The 23256-nt window shown below is 35.6% G+C and overlaps 1 protein-coding gene and 1 pseudogene across 2 annotated transcripts in view; both read left to right on the top strand.

Annotated features, from left to right (window-relative positions):
* Positions 1-677: 677 nt before the first annotated feature.
* Positions 678-1250, top strand: LOC138416291 (BCL2/adenovirus E1B 19 kDa protein-interacting protein 3 pseudogene; annotated as a pseudogene).
* Positions 1251-10983: 9733 nt separating this feature from the next.
* RGS18 (regulator of G protein signaling 18) overlaps positions 10984-23256 on the top strand; it is a 30273-nt gene continuing 18000 nt past the window's right edge. Inside the window, exons 1-3 of one of the 2 annotated variants that reach the window (XM_069544553.1) lie at positions 10984-11388; positions 11869-11970; positions 12984-13045. In XM_069544553.1, coding sequence (XP_069400654.1) covers positions 11270-11388; positions 11869-11970; positions 12984-13045 — 283 coding nt within the window. In that variant the 5' untranslated portion in view covers positions 10984-11269. The remainder of the gene's footprint in view (positions 11389-11868; positions 11971-12983; positions 13046-23256) is intronic. The other variant, XM_069544554.1, reaches the window with a different exon arrangement.

Below are 23256 nucleotides of genomic sequence, written 5' to 3'. Positions count from 1 at the left end.
TTTTCCACAAACAGCTGTGGCCAGTGATTTGTTATGTAGGTAATATTGAAATGTCTCTAGTCAATAATGTTTGGGTAACAAAAGACATACTAATACGTCTCTGGTCAATAATGTGTTAAGCTGGGTTTCTGAAGACAGTATTTTTCTCTCTCTTTATCACTCCCACCACCGTCCCACATACAAAGGTATTTTGTTGTTTATGAGTTGTCTTCAACTTTTCGACCAGCACTACACATACCTCATTTCAGTATCTATATTCTAGTATTTAACAAAATAAATCAAGCCAACCACCTTTTTTGACCAATGCTCAGGAAATACGGGTATCAATGCTGCCAGGTTCAACGAGCACAGCAAAACTATGACCAAAGAAGGCGTTCATTAAGGCTGTTTCTCGAAGGTCATTTCTTTCACACATTTCCTAAAAATGAGGAGATATTTATCTGGAAGAGGTAATTCACTGATAAACATCAGTTTGTTCAGTCAAGACCACAGAGGAACTGTAAACACATTACCCAAACAGTGGTTGTCCCTACCTCTCGAAAAAGAGCATTTGTGCGCTGACTCGGGTCTCCAGCCTCCGCCACAGAGCATCCACTGACCCCGACGTCGACCCGGACGTACACTGACCCCACGTCGACCCAGACGCTGAACGCGATTCCTGGGCTCCATGTCTCAGAATGAGACCTACCGTGCTGCATGAGGAGAGTCTGTGTGGCTTTTGAGTGGAATTACACTTCGGCAATAGTGGGGACGCCTCTGTGTTCCAGACTCGGTTTCTGTTTCTAATGGCGATGTGGAAGAAATACTGCTGTATGCCCAGCGTGAATCTGGACGGAGCAGCCCCAGGAGTTCTCACTGTGACCACCCAACTCGCTCACAGCCCGCTGCCCGCCCCCACCCCAAGATACCGCAGCTTCCGAAATAGGACCACATAGTATTGACGGAACACAAAGCTCTCAGTCAGAGGAAGATTATATGAAGAGAAGAAAAGGCGTAGAAAGAATCTTGAGGGGAAAAAACTCATACGTGCTACGGGATTTGTCAAGTTGACCAGAAAACATCCCTCCCCCACTCTACCCAGTTCCTTTTCAGACACCCGCAGTGCACAACCCCACTCAACAGGAGGAACATGGCGTTTTCTCTGCAGTTTCTAAAAGTTTTTTCCCGTCTTTCCTCTCTCTCTTGTGCTGGCAGTGGGGTAGGGGATCTCTATCTGAAGGCTCCTGACAACAGCTGCCAGCACCTTTTGATAAAAGAACTGGAATCTGGCTTTTTCAATTAGGGGGAATTTATATTGAGGTTTGCAATGCAGCTTACTGAAGAAGCTACCATCTTGGTTCTTGGGTGGCTGCACCATTTGTGTCTTTTTTTTTTTTTTTTTTTTTTGTAAATGCTGCATTCCTATTCAGTAAAAGTAAGAAACGCAAAGAAAGAAAGAGTGGTATGAGTGAATATGGACCATGTGGAGTTGGGAGGAAATTTCATTACAAAAACAGTAGAATGCTCCAGGACTCAGCATGAAATGTTCATAAAAGTAAAAACAAAATTATGTGGAAATTTCCAACAGAGATGCCTACAACTATAATATATACTTAATCATTACTGGCCTCCCTGATTTAGCCACTCATCTATAGAAAATGGAAACCATGTGAATTAGGAGAAATACCAACTTTTGTGAGTTGATATTTTCAATAAAAAATATATCAAAAATCAAGATTTTAAGTCTCTGGATTTATTGTCAGTCCCATATATATTCCCATAATGTGAACACATGCTTGTCTTGTTTACCCAATTCTTCACTCTAAAAACCTTGCTGACAACCTATTCGTTACCAATGCAGAACATGCCAAGATGGTGCAATGTGGTCCCTGCCAACCAAAAGCTTTTCTTCTCTATAGGAGAAAGTCACATGCAACTTCTCATATAAGGAGACAATAGGATATTCTAATTGAAGTTTTCACAAAGTCTTTGTTTTGATCTCCTCCCTTGACTTCAGACTTCCCTAAGTATCCCTGTTCATAGAGCCTGTATTTTGGTTCTTTTGTTTTTTTTTTTGTTTTTTTTTTTGTTTTTTTTTTTTTTAGTTTTTTATTTTTTACATTTTAAAATCTTTAATTCTTACATGCATTCAGTTACAGTGCACTTTTATTCTACCCAAGCGGGGAGCTGTGTTGGTGTGGTGGTAAGTGGAGGAGGGGACATTCTATGATCTAATTAAGTCTCAATCATTTGATGTGCCTGGAGGTTGGACCTTCACAAGTGTTTTTCCAGTGTTCTTTGCATTCAGGCCCCTACACCTTTCCCTGGCTGCATCATTACCAAATATACTTCCTTAAAGCCTTGCTCTTAGACATCTATGTTTTTCCACCCCTCAAGTGAGCTAGGAAGGCTGAAGTGAGTTTTGTTCCTTCATCTGGATAAAGTTTAAGAATAGATTTGGCAAAATCTTTTCTACCAGAAAATAGGTCTTTGATATGGAGAAGGCATTGATTATGATGGATAATGGTTACTGACAAGAGGGGAATTTTCTCGGACTTTACCATAAAAATGTACTGGGGTTACTGGAAGGAAAGCCTATAAAATGTAGTGTCCCCCTAAGTCTGCAGTTCCCAGGAACTTTTTGCCCTCACACTAGCCTCCACTCAAATTCTGGGAATTCACCAAAATTAACACTTGTGTTATTAGCTTTGACAAATGCACCAGGATTATGTAAGATGTTAATAGTGGCAGGAAATAAGGGAAGAATATATGGCAACTCCCTTATTATTTTTGTAACATTTCTATGAATCTATAATCCTTCCAAATTAAACAGCTTACTAAAAAAGTAAACTTCTGACCAAATTTTAAAACTTCAATATATTATTTGAGTCTTAGCAAAACTAGCAATTAAGCATTAGAAAAGAAGACTTTACAGGACAGCAGCTGGGGAAGGACATCATTGAACTGCAAGATAATAAAGCAGAGAATTGTCCTGGGACTAGAGCCTGGAAGAGAGGCAGACTAATGGTAGCTTTTATTCACTTGAAGGTTAAAGCTTTTGTGGGAGAGGAAAAGGAACCTTGTCAAGTCACAACCAAAGAGAGGGATGCTATACATAGGATGTGAGCAGAGCATTTTCCCAGCCCAAAGCTTTTACCCACTTACAGATGAGCCTGAGGAAGGTCTGAGAGTTATAAAAACCATATCCCAGTTTCAACTCTGCCAGTTATATGCTGACAGTGAACAAGTCATTCTTGATTCTCTTAATTATGGGTTGCATTCATCCACAGCTTTGATTATATTAATTTATAAAGGCAAGTTCTTTAATCCTTTTGAATTTATTGAATTAAGCTTTATATTTAACAATGACATAAAAATTAAAATACATTGCAATATGAAAGGGAAATAAAAATAACTCCAGTCAGCATATAAAACTCTAAATTCTCATTTTGGCAAGTCCTTGGATATAGTAGGTAATTTATCATACAATTATAATGTGTGTAGCTTTGACCATAGATATTGATAGTTATACCTTTAATTCCTGAAGTATTCATCATACTTGCAAGTATCATTCAGAAGCAGAGGACCTTGTTGTTTGCACTGCACCATGAATGCGCAGTCATCAAAGTCCAGATGATGGGAGAAACTGCATCCTAGTTTTTCAATAGTTAAATTTTAAGGGAAGAAGAGGATTGATGAGGGACGTAGTAAAGAGACTTAAAACTCATATTAAGCTTAAAAAGGGAAAAGATAAATATCAAAGTGTGCTGGGTTATAAAACTAAAAAATGAAGTGATCAGTATGAAATTCAGGGTAATAGTTACTCATGGGGAGACAGAGAACTTGTAATCATGGTCAGTCACATGGATGCGGCTTCCAGGTAGCTGGCAAAAATATGATTTTTTCACCTGAGTAGTGGTTCCAAGAGTGTTAACATTTTAATAATCCTTTACAATATACATTTGTTTTGTGTCATTTTCTCCCTTTTTTATTACAGTATGTAATAAAATCTCAATGTGTTCCTGGCAGAAAGCTGTGTGCTACATTTACAACAATGAATAAGAAAGTTTTCCTATAATCAAAGGCTAGAATCAAGTAGAAAGAAAAAAAAGGTGACAAAATGAGCAATGGAATCTTGCAATTCTTATCATGAGATTATGTATTAGGCACAGAGAAGTCCAATGGATGGGGTGTTCAATTTTGCCCAGTTAAGTTGTAAGTGGTTTTGAAGGAGAGCAAATCCAACATTTCAGCTTAATATTTACAGGTTAGCCACAGTTTTCAAAAGGAATAAAGGATGGAACCATTTAGAAAGAAGGGGCCAATTATTTTGTTAAAAGATATTTTTTAACAGGTAAAATCATGACTCATACAAATGTAAAGTAAATATTAGTATGTATCTAACATTTCATTTAACTCACTAATTAGTGAAGGAATAAGGAAGATGTTACTGATGGCTCAAAAAAGAATTCAAGACACACACATATTGGTTATTAGGAATGCGAAAATGATTTACACATAGATACAAAATTAGTCAATATCCATAGGGCAGTAGTGGAATGCATCTCCACTGGGCTAACCTGCATTTATGTGAAACAGAAGCATGGGTGTTACTATCAGTGGTCAACAATTAATGGAACTGTCAAATATCTCAAAGATAATGAGAAGGGAAGATAACTCCAAAGGGGTAACTGGACAAGTTACTCAGTAATTCTTTTCCCCTTTTCAAAGTCTTTGAATATTTTTACTGACAGCAGAAAGACTAGGTTTTGGAAAATATCAGGATTCATTGTAAGAATGGCTAGAATGCTGTACAGTTGAGGGTTAAAAGGACAGAAGGTTGAAGGTGAGAAGAAAAGACTGAAAAGGTGGTCAGGGTTCATATGAAGCTGAGTGAAGCCTTTTATTTTATATGGAAGTGGGTGGCAAAGAACCTACCTGCTAATGCAGGAGATGCAAGAGACGGGGTCTGATGCCTGGGTGGGGAAGACCCCCTGGAGCAGGAAATGGCAACCCATTCCAATATTCTTGCCTGGAAAATTCCATGGACAGAGGAGCCTGGTGAGCTATAGTCCATGGGGTTGCAAAGAGTTGGACTCAACTTAGTGACTAAACAACAAATACGTAAAGCTCTATTATGGGAATTCTTCAGGTTAGAATGGAATAAGTAGAGACAATCCTGGATGGACTCAGGGGTCATTTCCTCTTCTTCTAGCTCAGAAATAATTTAGCAGAGCAGTTGTGAGTTAGCTCAGTGGAAGAGAAGTGAACTCTGGTATTTCCACAACTAAGACTCTCCCATTGACACACAGATGCCATCTGTCCTCCTTTCCTAAATATATTTTTAGTGATTGAAAAGAGACTTCACTCTTAGAGCCCTTCTGTGAAATATCTAGTTTTTGTGTATGTGTGTGCTTAGCCACTTCAGTTGTGTCCAACTCTCTGTGACCCCATGGACTATAGCCCACCAGGCTCCTCTGTCTTTGAGATTTCTTAGGCAAAAATATTGGAGTGGGTTGCCATTTCCTTCTCCAGGGGATCTTCTAGACTGAGGAATCAAACCTGTGTCTCCTGTGGCTCCTGCACTGCAGGCAGAAACCCATGGCAGGCATCCTCTTACGTGGAATAACACAAATGTTGAAAATCCTGTATGCTTTGCTGCTTTTCTGTCTGTGTTTCTCCAATAAACCCAATGTAATATTTTCACTGTGGATATGTTAGGAATGTTTGTAATTTTTCCCTTTTGCACTAGAGGCAGTCAAGGAATTTGTTTTCAGCTTAATTTTGTTTTATGATTATAAGCAGCAGTAATAATATTTTGATTTTTCAAATGAGGAAAAGAATTTTGGAAGAACTAGTGTAAGCCAGTAGTCACACTGTGTTGCTGGGTTGAAAAATAACCCAGCTGCTCTGATTGAAAGTAGTTCAGGGATAATTATGGAAAGGTAGACTTGATTAGTTTTGGGGAATGTAAGTTCTTTCAGAGTTCCCTTACCTCATGCTAAGTGATACAGTTTACTCTCAAAATTGCTAGTAAAGTACCAGTAGTATTTGATTTTGAGTACCTGATTGGTAGTAAAACATGGGTGTCTCCTTGATAACATCAAACAGACTTTCAGGTAGAACTATTTGGGCAATTAGTCCCTTATTTGAGAAGACATATTCAGCTGTTTATTTTTCATTTGGTGTACGGTTGAGTGAAAGAGACAGTCCTGCCCCAACCTCCACCCCCTTATTTCACGCCATTTCTTATCCTTAGAGTTTAGCTGTCATGCCTGCAAGTGGGCAGCTGAGTCCAGAGACTGGGTCAAACTCAGATTTGATCTCTACTGTAAGGAGAATATGTCACAGCTATTGGAAGCACATGATGTCTGCTTGTCTCTTTCTGAGATCCTAGCAACCATTGTAATTTAACACTTTATCTAATCATTTGTTGATGTTTTTAAAAAAATGAGATTTTAATGGTATTATTTCACTTTTACTTGTTTGTTAGAATTTTTAATAAAAAAATACTTCCTCTCACTGACTGATCACCCCTGGTAGAGTTAATAAGAAATGTAGGATAACTGCTTAATTTCTCCCTTTATTAACCAGTTTTCGATTTAATGGGTTAATTTTTATAATCCTCTGAAAGTAGAAAATTCTTTTAAAATACCACTATGCACCCATAGATATAAATAAGTTTGATCTATTTCATCCATTCTAGTTATTAATATTATTGAAATTGAAAGGTCTCACTTTGATTAGTAGAAGACTAGCAAAGTTGGCCCTTGAATAATTTTGATTGACTCCACTAGCCTTTGACAGCTAACTTTCTAACTGATAATAACAAGATTTGCCAGGCTCAGCTTGTACATTTCCTGTCTCAGACCTCAGCAATGTCTCCACTAAACCTAGATTGCTTTTAGTGAGAAGTGACATTTTAAGACCACAATCTGAGTCTCTTTACTAAAGCATTAGTCATTGTATCTTGGTCTTTGCAGTGTAAAGAGGTAGGAAATATTTATAGGTAGGAAAAATATATATCCCAACTGCATGCAATGTAAAAGACTAGAAAGAATAACCAACTGAGTAACAACTTCCTAAACTTATACTGATAAAATGAGACTTTAAGACTAATGAGATTTTAATTAAACTCTTCCTTATTGCATCTGTGTGTCCCTTATTCTGCACTAAAAATTCCTCGTCTCAAGTACACAAAGAATGGTAAATAAAAACATCAACTAATTATTCATTTTTAAAAGCAGTCTCAGAATGATAATACCAATATTACCATATCATAATTATCAAAATTAGATAAGCAAAAGCTAAACTTTCTTAGCTTTAGTTTCTAACAATACAAGAAAACTAATTTCATGTGAAAATAAGCAAAGAAATGTATGAAGTTCCTTGTTAAGTTATACTAAGAAAAGATGAGAACAAGGAACATAATCACATAAATGCACATATTCACAAAATATAAGTCTGAGCCTCATTTCAGTGGGTTTTAATTTCTCATTATGCCAAGGAAAAGACAAAGATTCTAATCAACTTTCTATATTGAAGTTATAAAACAATAATATTAGGCTGGAAAATAAATGAGAGTATAACAGTTGGTAAAGGGTCATTGAAACTAATATTTATAAAGAAACTGTTTATTGAGAGACTCAAGAAAACTGACTGAAAAACTGTAAGTAATTCTATGAGCAATAATAGCAATAATGGAGTTCAGTAATGTAATAAATATATGGGCTTCTCTGGTGACTCAGTGGTAAAGAATCTGCCTGCCAATGCAGAAAACATGGGTTTGAACCCTGGGTCGGGAAGATCCCTTGGAGAAGGAAATGGCAACCTACTCCAGTATTCTCTCCTGGGAAATCTATGGGGTCCCAAAGAATCAGACACAACTTAGCAACTAAACAACAAGAAGCAGACATATGTTTATCACAAAGATGGCCTTAATCATGATAGATTAACTGATATAACATATGTCTTACCATAAATAACTTCAAAACTGGAAAAATACATAATACAACTGTTTTCAGACACTAATAGGCAACATAGATATGTGATTTTAACAGAAAACAGATGAAGTGGACCATACAATTTCAACAGCCTTCTGTAAAGACTTCAGTGCAGGGAAGAAATGTAAGTCTTATTTAGAGACGAAGTTTACAGGGGTATTCTTTAAATAGAGCAAAAAGTACTCTTCCGAGTTGAGGAAATAGTGATCTACATTCAGTGAACAAAAGAGAGGTTTAATTTGCAAGACAAAGTACTAGAAAGATCTCAAATAGTTTGTAGGTTTGTACCTTTGAGCCTGGCTGAACACCAAGCAGCTTATATGCAGGATAAAACACTATGGGTATTGACAAAGGATACCAATCATAAGAAATAAGTTAATTTTCAGAGCTCACACAGGGCTAAGGGACATTCGAGTACTTAACATCCACAATAGAAAAGCTTTAATGAACACCCTGAGAATTCATTTGAAATTTAAGAATCCTTGTATCTTAGTAATTAAGGCTATTCTAGGCTCACCATAACAAAGTTTAAATAAAAGTCTTTAAGGACAAACTTAATACTGAGGTAACTGCCAGACCAACACCAACTCTAAAATCATTAAATAAAGACTAACAAAGTCCTGATACTTATTATAAAATTCAAAATGTTCAGCATCAATAAATAATTATTCAACATCTGAAAGAGTAGGAAAATGTGCTTTTAGGAGAAAAATCAGTATAAAATCAGACCCAGAACCACAGAGACAAATTTTCAGAAAAGGACTTCAATACAGGTATATTTTAAATATGTTCAAGTACTTAGAAGAAAAAGAACATAATGAAGAGAAAAATGCAAACTGTAAAAATATCAAATTTCTTGAACTGAGATTTTACACACTACTGAATAAATCTAACAACAGATTAGAGCACTGAGAAAGAAAAGGTTGGTGAAATTTTCTATTAAGACCTAGAAATGAAAAAATATTGGAGGAACAGAAAGAAATGAAGCTGAAAAAACTGAAGAGTTCCTAAGTGACCAGGTGGACAATGTCAAGGGGTCAAGCACAGCTGCAACTGGGGTTTCTGAAAGTGGAAGAGAGAGAGAAAAAAAGGAGAATCGATGCCTAAAAGTTTCCAGTTTTGATGAAAAGTATAAACCCATACATCCAAGAAGCTAAATACATCCCAAATAGAATGAATGAACACCTTTCACATCTTATTCAAATTTTTAAAACTCAGAAATTAAAAAACCAAAAAAAAAAAAAATCTGGAAAGTAGTCAGAGAAAAAAAAAGAGAAAAGAGAGTAAAAGGGAAAAAAGAGTAACAAATGTGATACAAATTACCACTGACTTCTCATCGGGGATAATGGAACCAGGGGACAAAAATGTAACATCTTAAAAGTGCTGAAATTTAACACAATTTAAAAAAAAATCAACAGTCAACCTAGGAACCTACCTTTTGAAAATACTCTTCAAGCTAAAGGATAACTGCACCCCAGAGAAGGATCATCAGCTCAGGTCATCATGTAGCATCCACCCTTCTTCTGCTTCCGCCTCTCTGTATACACCCAGAGGAAGTCCATACATCTCCCAGTTCTCTTCGGATCTTTGGACAGGCCTTTGATGTAATTAACTTGGGTCTGTTTTTTACAATCTCTGTCTCCATAGTTCTATCAGCCTATATAGAGCACATCTGACACACAACTTCAGCAAATCTTATGAAAATAGTAAATTCCTGTCTCTCACTCCTCTGGATATAATAATTCAAATTCAGTCTTAGGGACTAGAAGATATCCTGGCTCCTCTGCCCTTGACCTCATTCACGTAGAGAACAGAAGACTTCATGATGACAATGTACCTGCATTATCAACATCTATTTCCAGCTAGACTTGACATATAAAATTCCCTCATGTATAATATTTTTAACACTCAATTTTCAATCAACATGAACTTAAAATATGTTCAAAGTAAAAGTTATAGAATCAGGAGTGTATATATAAATATACACTAAAACTCTTTAATTTCAATTCTGCAAATGTGTTTAGTTCCTAGTTGGTATCCCTAAGAGGGAGCCCAGTGAGTCCCTAAGAATAATCCCTAATAACAACTATTTTCTTAAAATCAGTTACTCAAAAGATTGGAAATAAATTTTCTTTTAGATTTGCTAACTTTTTTTAATATATAGAATTTTAGAGGAATTAAAGCATTCACAGCTGGAGATGGAAGATTTGGAAGGACTAAAGCACAAGCTACTGGACATCAAAGGCTCTGATAATTCCAGATCTCCTCTTCTACTAACCTCTGGGACTTTATAAGAATAAATCACTTACTATACTTGCATCCAGGGTTTTGGGGTTTTTTGTTTTTTTTTCTTTTTAGTGTGAGTTATGGTCTACATTAGCATTTCTGAGGTATTTGGGATTCATGAAACAAAAGAAAATGGAGGCTGAGCAAACATACAGTTGCCATTTCTTTTTTAGTAAGAACATAAACAATCATACACACTGCCATGTCTAGGTAAAATATTTCATTAAAGACATAAAGAAATTAAAAACATTTCATTAAAAAGACATTCAAAATAAGTGCTTCACATTAAAAATAAATGTAGTTCAAGAAAAAATTGCATATTATCTTTTTTTCCATTTTCATCATGGACTGGTAAAAATTTTATGAATGTCTAAAATCATTCCATGGACCTGTGTTTAAAAATCATTGAATTAAATGCTTCTTAACTTCCCTCTTCTACTATGAAACTCTATGATTTATATTCTTATTTTGACACATTATGTTAAGCAAATGTGATTAATATTACATGACATGTCACTAAATGTAATTTACCTAATTCAATGTAATTAAATTAGGAAAAATACTTTTTTAAGAACAAAGGAAATATCTCCTAATGATTAGTGTAGGACTTTGCCCCGATACATTTTAACGCATACTACACACGTTAAAGTCCTTTTCAAAAAGTTCCTGTGGGAAATGACAGTGTCATTTGAGTCTATTAAAGCATCATCTGGTTGCACAAACTAGAAAGAGAAGTGGCACTGTGGTTAGACTAGTCTTTATCTTGGAGACCAAGAAGCCTTTGCAAATTTGTAGTATCATTTCCCTAAACAACTCTGGACTGAATTGTACTTCAGTTCCTCAGTTCTATATTTTTGCAGAGACAGAAGCATAAGCTCCTGTTTTTTTTAAAAGTTTGCTGACAGAATCGAGATAACTTTTTACTACACTATGTATAATGAGGCAGTAGCATTAACAAGTGAAAGATGTAATAAATTAGACATCTCTTCATTTTAGAGAAGATGGAAACATCATTGGTTTTCTTTTCTCAATTAAGTATGTGCGAACCAAAAGAAAAAACTATTTTCAAGTTAATACACGGTTCAGGAAAAGAAGAAACAAGCAAAGAAGCCAAAATCAGGTAAAATCATAATTTAAAAAGTCAGCGTTTTACCTTTAAAAACATGATTGACATTGAATATTTGTTAGCAGTTGTTTTTAAAATATCTGATTGAAAATATATTGATTGTACTATTACAACTGAAAAAAAGTATTTATTAGGAGTAAACAATTGTTAAATCTAAAGTGTTCTTTTTTTTTAAGTCCAACAATTTTAACCACACAGAAGAACCAGTAATAATACTTACTGAAATATAATCTCAAATATTTTATAGTCATGGTGGGGGGAGAAATAAGTATATTTCACATGTGCTATCTTAATTCCTCACAAACATAGTATTTAAATAAGACGCTCAAGAAGACCACTGTGAGTGTGTCAGGAGTGGAGGTGGGTGAGAAAGGGTGTTCATGTTATTATCAGTCACAAATCCATTTGACAGTCAGAAAGAGAGATTTTAATTGTCATCCAAATTGTCCTGAAGCTAATGCCTTTTCATTACAGAGCTAAGGAAAAAAGAAATAGGCTAAGTCTTCTGGTGCAGAAACCTGTGTTTTATGATGATACTCCCTCCAGTAGATCTGGGCAATTGGCCAAAGAAACAAGGTGAATAACTTGTAATTATTTGTGGGGACATTTTGCTGATTCTATCATTAAAGATTTAAGAAAGAGGAAATTAGGGATTCCAATTTTATTGGAAATTATACAGTAATATAAGAAAGGTTAGAGATCTCATTTCAAAAAAAACTAGAAATATTCCATAAAATTAAACTATTTTAATAGCTTGAATTAAATAATCTCGTAAAAATTTAAAGATGTTCTTTTAAAATTATATGCCTGTCAATTTTAAATGATATATTTTACTCCTTATAAACTGATGAAATACTCATTAAGAGTGTGCATAATGTCATTGAAAAGTGCTATTCATCTCTTTCTTCAGCAGTTCGGAAAAAACGCCCTGGGTATAATATAAAGCAAAACACAAAAAGGGATGTCATGTCATTTTTAGCCATTTCTTCAGTTTAAAAAGAAAATGGAATAAGCTTATATACTAGGATAATACAAATTCTTCCAAACAGAAAATATGACCAATAAAAGAGACACGACAAATATATTCAATTCTCTCAATTATCATTTCTAAAACATTTATTACATTAAAAACATTTCATATTTCTTACACCTTTAAAGCTTAATTAGTCAAACTTCCTGTATCTATTTTTTTTTAAAAATTGCTGCATATTGTGGTAAAAGTTTCAAGGAAATTGCAGTTAAAAAAAAAAGTTTGACTAAAAGATACTGTCAGTTTAGGTTCTTCTATTTGATGAATTAAGAAAGATAACTGACCTGGTTTCCTTTTCTTTGTTTTTAACTGAAGACATGATTCGTTTTTCTGTTTAGAAATAAAATAATTCAAGAGAGGATAATGTTATTTTAACACATCATCTGATAGGCAAAATCCAAAAGAAGTTTGACTAATACTTTTGATCTTTCATATAATAATCAAAGGAGAAATCCTGTGAAATATGACCAAAAAGAGCGGTATGATAACATATATTGCAGCAGATACATAAATAGACTTCCTGCATGCTCCAGTATAAAACATTTTGTTTCTCAAACAGAATCTCCCCAGAAGAAGCAATAAAATGGGGTGAATCATTTGACAAACTGCTTTCCCATAAAGGTTAGTGCTATTTTCCCAAATATTTTATTATTTAATGGAAAAGTATATGAAATTTGTATGTAACGGTACAAAAACAGGCTGTCATAAAAATTTAGCCTGATTGAAATTATACAGCAATCTGAGTTTCTGATTCATAAAAATTACTAAATAATAGACTGGTTAACAAATAAACAGTATTTTTTTGTTTAAAAATAAAGAGTATTTTTCAAATATTTTTATGCTATTAAAAACTACTTTTTGTGGATAAAATATTTCTTGGTGCTGGATGGATAGTTTCATCCAGTTTCACCCACTGGATGAATAAAAATTTTCAGTGTTTATAATTTGTGAATGAGAAACTTGGTTTTATTAAATCCCATATTATCTATGTTATTTTTATTGTTAAGTGATCAAAAATATATAGAGTAGTTCTCTTGATGGACATTTTAGAAACCTTCATGAGAAGAGATGTTGTTTAATTTTATAAATATTCACTGGTTAAATCAATCATCAGAATTTTGCAGAGGAGCTGAGGTTTAAGGTGGAGCTTTGTAGATGAAATGGAAAGTAAGGATAAATCCTGAGTTTGTTCAAGCAAGGGTTAAGAACAGGCTGCCAGAATTGCAAGTCTTTAAGAGTCTACTTTCATAAGGCAGCAGGTGAGTAAGCAATTTTTTTCTTACCTCTATTCAGATTTCTTTCAGGTAGGAAAATTAACAGGTTAAGCTAAGTAGGCAATGAGGTTAAAAAAACACAGGGTTCATTGTTTCCCCACACAAAATCATGCAGAGTCTGCTTAAAAAGCAACACTTTATCACTGCCAAATAGCCACAGGTTTCATCTAGTCCACAACTTTTATTTGTATATCCAAGTCCTATTCCTTATCTCATTCTTCGAATGAGCTCTGGCTGACTGCTGTTTGTAGCACGTTCAGTGGTTTCCACATCCACTGTGTCTACTGGAAGCAGGCGCTCCTATTGCTGGGTCAGCTGAGCTCAGGACTCGTAATTCAGCCCCAAGTGCTGTGCACTGTTCGCTGAAACCAGCTTGTCTAGCCTGTCTTCATGTCCTGCAGTATTCTCATCCCTAACTGTTCACCCTCTATAAGGTTTTGGCAACTAGTTCACGTTCTCCTAGAATCCTATTTCTGCAGACAATCCCCGAAGACTCTCCCACTTCCAATGAAAATAGATTCTGCCTCTGGATTGTTATATTGACTCAGAGAAAGAAAAAGTATAGATAGAGAAATCAAGGCTTAAGTTTAGGCAAGAATGTCATCAGTGAAGATGGAGAGCCGTGGTAAGAAAGGAAGTTTATGCTGAAAAAAGTTAATGTGTTACTCCACCCTCATTTCACTATAATGCTCTATCACTCCCTATTTGGAGAAAAATAATGTGAACAGCTTTCTTCAACTACCCATTTTTCTTCATTCCCAATATCCAGTCACATCTTGACTTTTGTTAAAATTCTTGCCAAATGTTATGTTGAACTTGTCTCCCATTCTCATCTCCACGGCGACTGAGTTCAGGTATTTATCTAATTAACAGCCTGTGTGAAACTTTCCTCTGTAATTCACGCCTCCCAAAACTTATTTCTTTTTTTAATCTCCTATTATTTCCAACACTTGGGCACAACTCAGCCCTTGAGCCTCTTCATTAGTCAGGGAAGGAAAAAAAAAAAGAAATGGAATTCACTTTTTTTTTTCTTTTTTTCTAATTTAAATGTTTATTGTAAGGAAACATGACTTTTCATATGTGGATCTCCAAACCCAGCACATCACCTGGTAAATATTAAGTGCCTGAGTTATAGAATGAGATCTGCTGCTAGGAAAAATGTTAGTCTTGGGCTCCTTTAGAGATCTGAGTTCTGGTTCTCTTCTGTAGGGCTTCCCTTGTGACTCAGCTGGTAAAGAATCTGCCTGCAATGTGGGAGACCTGGGTTTGATCCTTGGATTGGGAAGATCCCCTGGAGAAGGGAAAGGCTACCCACTCTAGTATTTTGGCCTGGAGAATTACGTGGCGTGTATAGTCCATGGGATTACGACTAGTCAGACATGACAGAGTGATTTTCACTTCACTTTACTTCTCTTCTGTAACACAATGGTTGTATAACCTTAGTTAAGCTTCCTAATCACTTTCACATTCAGCTTCCTCAACTCTAAATGGAGATAGCAATGTCTTTAGTGCCAATATGAATAAATTTCTCTCAGGATTAAATGATATGTAAGAAGCCAATAGCTGTTTGGCACTATTCGAATGTAAATGGTTTCTGTTATTATAAAAAATAATTATCATCTTTTTCTGTAATAACCTTTTTCCGTTTTGCAACCTACTCTAAGCTGTATTAGCATCACTTACAGGGTTAAATTTCAGTGGGAGGAACTATTATTGCTCATGATCAAAGTGATAACTAAATTATATTGGACTTCCAAAAAATTATGTTAATGGTATTCTTTTTATCAATCCCCCAAATCCAGTTTTTCTAAATTGCAAATCTTTTTGTAATATTAAGCTATAAAGCTTAAAATAGTCACCTAAAAATTCTCATGGTTGCAATGGTTAAATTCAGCTCATTTCTATTGACTTAACTGTAGGCCAGAAAGGAAAAAAAAACCAAGGAAAGTTCCTATACTCATGCACACAAATACACACACATCAGAACTTTACCAGATTTTATAGGATTTCCCTTTAGTTAAACGTGTAATTTTCTCAAATTCTGTATGTCATATCTATACAAAGGAAATGGAAATGTATTAAATTAGTCAAATAGAGAGTGAAGTGATGTCAAAACAAAATACATGAGAAATTTGAATATTTGACAAAAACGCCTGATCCTAAAACCAAAATAGAATAAGTATTGGCATTTTAAGGAATGGAGCCATAGAGTAGAAGGTTCTTATGTTAGATTTTAGAGGATTAATAAAAAATTCACTAGCTGGACAAACAGAGAAAGAGATCATCCAAGCAGAAAGCCAACAGAAGCACAGGGCATTAAACACTGCATTTTATTTAGTGAACTGGAGAGAACATAATTTTTTATTGAGAAAAATAATTTGAAAAAGGGTGGCTGAGGATGACAGATAATAGACAAGACTAAACAGAAAGAACATTGTTTTTGCTATGCTCCACAGAAACTAAAGAATCCGTAGAGTATTTTGATAATTCCACTATTATATTCAAATTTCATTTCTAAAATGTAACTAAACTCTCTTAAAATTGATAAAAGGCACAAAACATAAAATCCAAGGAAACATAATCAAAGTAGGGACTTTAGCTAGTAACAATGAATCAGTATCTGTTTATTAATTGTAACTAATGGACCTTACCAATATAAGATGTTAATAATAGGAGGGAACTGCAGGTATGGTGTGAGGCAGTTCTGTCTGAGCCTCCTAACTTTTCTGTAAATGTTACCCTGAAAGCAAATGATCATCTTTAAAAAATGGACTCAAACATGTTATATAGTAAATTTAACACAACACAGTCCATAAATAATTTTACTTCTGTTCCTCATGTGTTTCTATGCAGATATTAGGATAATTTTCCCCTGCCTTCCCTGTTGATTGACAGATTTGTCTGAAATGGCAAAATAAATCATAAAAATCTGTAATTTAAGGCTATTCATACATATCAATGATGTTGTTTAAGAAAAACAAACAATCAATCAAAAACCAGGATCAGATTATCTGTTGTTCATAATCATCAGTTTCAAATTTAGTCATCAGTCTTCTTTCTTATTGACTTTATGAAAATAAATGTTACCAAAATGAACTTAGCAAATCAATAAATTCCAACAAAATTATATACATATATATTTACACTCACACATGTAAATGTATTTGTATGCATATGTCTATATGGCTCTGCTTAACACAATTTTGAAAGTAAAACATTGCTGCTGAATAACATCATGTGTAAAACAATTGGCCAAACGACAATTTTTTAAAACAATTGTTTCAAAAACAATTTTTAAAAACAGCCTATAGAACTCACAATGTTTCATGTAGGCTTTCGAAAATCATTAAATGGAAATTATGTAGATGTGTGCAAGATTTCAACAGGCAGAGCTTATTTTTGAGTAGAGAAAAAGGCAGGAAAAAGGCCAGAGAAATAAGCAATTTGAATGTAACCTAGGAGAGCAAGCAGGTCTCTTTCACTGAGGCAGAGTAGTGAACAGACACGTTAGAAAATCAAGTTGTGAACAAATTTCAGAAGAGTTTGCTCGTTAGAAGGCTTACTCTGATGGACAGAAAGGTAGAATTCTATACATATGTTAAGGACTACATACAAGGCTGTTACAAATGTCAAAGTTAACCTCAAGTTAAGGGCTATTTTGGAATGAAAATGGATGAACTTGATGACTGACTGAATGTGTATAGATGTTATAAAGTGAGATGGTGAAGAAAAAGATGAACAAAAAAAGGATGAGCCAAAGATCCCTAGATTCTGTTCTGTATTAATAGGAACATAACAGTGCTTTTGATCTATCAGAAATGGGGTGGGGGGGAAGATTTGGAGAAGGTAACAGGTTAGAGTTTGAACTTTAATTGCTGATAAACTTTTTCAGAAGTTTTGCAGGATTTTATAGACATACATCTAGAATATGGAAGAATGATTGATGATAGAAAGATTTTCTAACCACCTCATATACTTGATACCTAATGTTTGAAATAGAAGTTTATTTCTTGTGAAGGGAATCTCTATCAATTTAAAAAGAAAAACCCTGCCTGTTTATTTCCTTTTTTTAAGCCATTACAAATAATACCAATTTTTTAAGCCTTTTTATGCACAAGTATTGGCTTGGACTTTATTGGCTTGGACATTTTGCACCCTAAATTGTGATTATACTAAGCTTCATTTTGAGAATAATTCATAGCAAGATAAGATAAAAGTAGAATATGTAAATCATTTCACCCCCTTGATTTAAAAATATAAGCTGATTATACTGCGGAAAATACATATCACTGACTTTGAGTAAAGGCTACAGGGAAATGCTCACTTCTCCTTTGGGAAAGGAAATGAGCGCTTCTTACACATTTCACCTTGTGGTTTTTCAAGTTGCCCTTCCCAATTTTCAGTTACCGGTATTCTGCAAGATAAGAGATTCCAGGGTTCTGCAAAGTTAAATTTCTGAATCAAGCTGACCTATAACAAACAAGCAGTTACTTGATTTCTCCAAAAACAAAAGGTAAAGTCCAGTCTAAATTATAAATGGACCACACAAATACATCAATATTGCAAAAGTAACCACAACATTCTGTGGCAGGTCAAAAGCCAAATATCAAAGGAGAAGCAAGGTAACCTAGTACTTAGCATATTACACTGTACTTGGGTTTTCAGCTTCAGTTTTGACTTTTTGTTTCATTTGGTTTCTTGGCATGAGAAAAATATTCCAACAGATGCCAGAGTTTCAATTTAGAAGCACGCAATTACAAGCATTTTGTTTGTATGACACACTGAGCCAGCTTCTTCCAGGGTAAATTCTAATCCCAGGTTCTATCAAGCACTTTTGGCAGAGGCATCACCACTGCTTCTTTCTGAAGAAGTCTTTAATGAGTTATTGCTTCTGTGTGAGAAATGGTTCCATTGTGACCTGACTTCATGCAGCTGCTCAAAGTGCCTAGAGAAACAGGAAATAACCAGTATGCTAGGATAATCCTGCACAACATGGTGTATAATTATTTAAAAAGTCACTTACTTAAAGTTTTAAATAAATTAACTTTCTTCTCATTCATCATTAATTTGTTTCTCTATTTAGTATTTATTCTTCCCTATTATGTTTGTATTATGCCAAGAAAATCCATTCACTCTTGATTAACTCGCCACAAGCACTTGTAGCACACAGCGCTTTTCCTAATGTTAATGCTGTGACTTCATTTCCAATGTCTGTATCAAGCTTAAGACTAAGCATAGTAACAAAGGGCTCTGGATGATATTTCAAAGCACAGCGGCTGTGCAGAGCTAACACTCATTCGTGCTCTGTGAATTCCTGAAGGACGATATTTAAGTAGCACTTATGTTATTTCTGGCAAGCTTCTAAAAACAATCTTAAGCAATTTGGTTCCCCAGGTGGTACAGTGTTAAAGAATCTTCCTGTTAATGCAGGAGACATGGGTTAGATCCCTGGGTGGGGAAGATCCCCTGGAGAAGGAAATAGCAACACACTCTAATATTCTTGCTGGGAAAATCCCTTGGGCAGAGGAGCCTGGTGGTCTACAATCCATGGGTTGCAAAGAGTCAGACACGGCTGGGGGTGCACACACATACACAAACGCCAGAGTTAGTCACCCCTGAAATTTTCCTTCCTTAGCTATACATGTCTGTCTTGCCTGTTAATCTCCATATTCCCAACAAGTCAAGACTTTGTTGTTTTGTGCACTTGAGTGATAAATGTTCTATAATTGTAATCCAAATAAACCTAGGTTCAAACCCTTATACCATCTTTCTCTACCTGTAAGATTCAGGGAAACTTAACTCTCTGAACTTCAGCTTCTTCATCTGTATAAATGGGTAGAACAGGACTTACTCTTAACTCAAAATGGATTAAAGAGCTAAATGTAAGACCAGAAACTATAAAATTCTTAGAGGAAAACATAGGCAGGACACTCAATGGCATAAATCAAAGCAAGATCCTCTATGACCCATCTCCTAGAATAATGTAAATAAACACAAAAGTAAACAAATGGGACCTGATTAAACTTAAACCTTTTGCATAGTAAAGGAAACTATAAGCAAGGTGAAAAGACAGCCCTCAGAATGGGAGAAAATAATAGCACTGAAACAACTGACAAAGGATTAATTTCTAAAATATACAAACAGCACATACAACTCAATACCAGAAAAACAACCTAATCAAAAAGTGGGAAAAAGACCTAAACAGACATTTCTCCAGTGAAGACATACAGATGGCTAACAAACACATGAAAAGATGCTCAGCATCACTCTTTATTAGAGAAATGTAAATCAAAACTATAATGAGATATCACCTCACACAGGTCAGAATGGCCATCATCAAAAAGTCTACAAACAATAAATGCTGGAGAGGGTGTGGAGAAAATGCACACTCTTGCACTGTTGGTGGGAATGTAAACTGATACAGCCACTGTGGAAGACAGTATCGAGATTCCTTTAAAAACTAGGAATAAAACCACCATATGACCCAGTAATCCCACTCCTAGGCATGTACCCTGAAGAAAACAAAATTGAAAAAGACACATGTATCCCATTTTCATTGCAGAACTATTTACAATAGCTAGAACATGGAAGCAACCTAGATGCCCATTGACAGATGAATGGATAAAGAAGTTGTGGTACATGTACACAATGGAGTATTAATCAGTCATAAAAAAGAATGCCTTTGAGTCAGTTCCAATAGGTGGATGAACCTACAACCTATTATACAAAATGAAGTAAGTCAGAAAGAGAAAGATAAATATCATACTCTAGTACATATATACAGAATCTAGAAAATGGTACTGAAAAATTTATTTACTGGGCAGCAATGGAGAAATGGACATAGAGAATAGACTTATGGACAATGGGGAGAGGGGAGGAGAGGATGAGATGTGTGGAAAGAGTAATCTGGAAACTTACATTACCATATGTAAAATAGATGGCCAATGGGAACTTGCTGTTTGGCTCAGAAAACTCAAACTCTGCATCAACCTAGAGGAGTGGGATGGGGAGAGAGGTGGGAGGGAGGTTCAAAAGGAAGGGGATATACGTATACCTAGATAATCATGATGGTGTGACCACTCACCTAGAGCCAGACATCCTGGAATGTGAAATCAAGTGGGACTTAGAAAGCATCACTACGAACAAAGCTAGTGGAGGTGATGGAATTCCAGTTAAGCTATTTCAAATCCTGAAAGATGATGCTGTGAAAGTGTTGCACTCAATATGCCTGCAAATTTGGAAAACTCAGCAGTGGCCACAGGACTGGAAAAGGTCACTTTTCATTCCAATCCCAAAGAAAGGCAATGCCAAAGAATGCTCAAACTACTACACAATTGCACTCATCTCACACGCTAGGAAAGTAATGTTCACAATTTTCCAAGCCAGGCTTCAGCAATACATGAACCATGAACTTCCAGATGTTCAAACTGCTTTTAGAAAAGGCAGAGGAACCAGAGATTAAATTGCCAACATCCGCTGGATCATGCAAAAAGCAAGAGAGTTCCAGAAAAACATCTATTTCTGCTTTATTGACTATGCCAAAGCCTTTGACTGTGTGGATCACAATCAACTGTGGAAAATTCTGAAACACATGGGAATACCAGACCACCTGACCTGCCTCTTGAGAAATCTGTATGCAGGTCAGGAAGCAACAGTTAGAACTGGACATGGAACAACAGACTGGTTCCAAATAGGAAAAGGAGTATGTCAAGGCTGTATATTGTCACCCTGCTTATTTAACTTAGATGCAGAGTACATCATGAGAAAGGCTGGGCTAGAAGAAGCAAAAGCTGGAATCAAGATTGCTGGGAGAAGTATCAATAACCTCAGACATGCACATGACACCACCCTTATGGCAGAAAGCAAAGAACTAAAGAACCTCTTGATAAAAGTGAAAGAGGAGTGAAAAAGTTGGCTTAAAGCTCAACATCCAGAAAACGAAGATCATGGCATCTGGTCCCATCACTTCATGGGAAATAGATGGGGAAACAGTGGAAACGGTGTCAGACTTTATTTTTGAGGGCTCCAAAATCACAGCAGATGGTGATTGCAGCCATGAAATTAAAAGACGCTTACTCCTTGGAAGGAAAGTTATGACCAACCTAGACAGCATATTCAAAAGCAGAGACATTACTTTGCCAACAAAGGTCCATCTAGTCAAGGCTATGGTTTTTCCAGTAGTCATGTATGGATGTGAGAGTAGGACTGTGAAGAAGGCAGCGCGCTGAAGAATTGAGGCTTTTGAGCTGTGGTGTTGGAGAAGACTCTTGAGAGTCCCTTGGTCTGCAAGGAGATCCAACCGGTCCATTCTGAAGGAGATCAGCCCTGGGTGTTCTTTGGAAGGAATGATGCTAAAGCTGAAACTCCAATACTTTGGCCACCTCATGTGAAGAGTTGTCTCATTAGAAAAGACTCATGCTGGGAGGGATTGGGGACAGGAGGAGAAGGGGACGACCAAGGATGAGTTGGCTGGATGGCATCACTGGCTCAATGGATGTGAGTCTGAGTGAACTCTGGGAGTTGGTGATGGACAGCGAGCCCTGGCGTACTGCAATTCATGGGGTCGGAAAGAGTCGGACACGACTGAGCAACTAAACTGAACTGAACTGATGGCTGATTCATGTTGAGATTTGACAGAAAACAGCAAAATTCTGTAAAGCAATTATCCTTCAACAAAAAGATAAATAAATTTTTAAAAATTAAATGGAACTTCCCTAATCAAAGGCACATAGCAATGCACCAATAACTTATAAAAGACTCAAAACTTGCAGCTGCTGTAATTAATATTATTGCCTTTTCAGTTTATATTACAGTTTTCAGGTTCATACTAGGTGTTTCACAAATAATTAAGAGATAGATGAAGGAAGTTATTTTTAATGAGTAACACTTTCAGTTGTCTGGCAAATGGATGATCCCCTTTAGGTGTCAATATAAAAAACAGTTTATTATACTTGAGATTTATTAATAAGAAAAGTAGCCATTTCCTCCTAAAATTGTCACAGTTATTTATCAACTGGCTTTAAGAATAATCCAGTATTTAAAAACTGATTAGTCCATGCTTCCATGTGACATATGGATAGAATAAAATGCAAAAAAGCCTTTCCCTTCACTGAGGTCAAAGTAACTTTATCCATAAAACCAATAAAACATATTCTTAGTTACCTCTCTCCAATCTAGATCTGACCTGGAACAGACCATTCTGTTGTAAGGCATTTTATTTGCTAGCTTTGCTTTAATTTCCATTTAAATAGTAACAGAGGAGTGGTTAGGAACAAAAGGGGAAGAGGCAGTATCTGCACCAGAGCCCAGAGCAATACCACCTAGTGACAGGCTTTGCAAAATCTGAGTGCACTTTTCCACGTAACCACTTTTGCTTTCTTAGAGTTATCTGAACATGTTCTCACAATAATTTTGCTGTCTTTCCTGATAGCTAGTCAAGGGATTCTCCTTGGAAATCTATTTTATAGCTGTTACCAAGCAAATAAGAAATTTCAGAAATCTATTAGAAATGCAAAGAATGTAGATAATTATGAGAGATAAATTAATAGAGTACACATA

Source organism: Ovis canadensis, chromosome 12 (assembly GCF_042477335.2).
Source record: "Ovis canadensis isolate MfBH-ARS-UI-01 breed Bighorn chromosome 12, ARS-UI_OviCan_v2, whole genome shotgun sequence".
NCBI lineage: Eukaryota > Metazoa > Chordata > Mammalia > Artiodactyla > Bovidae > Ovis > Ovis canadensis.
The sequence above is the reverse complement of the archived record's forward strand: the minus strand, read 5'-3'. Positions and strand labels throughout refer to the sequence as shown.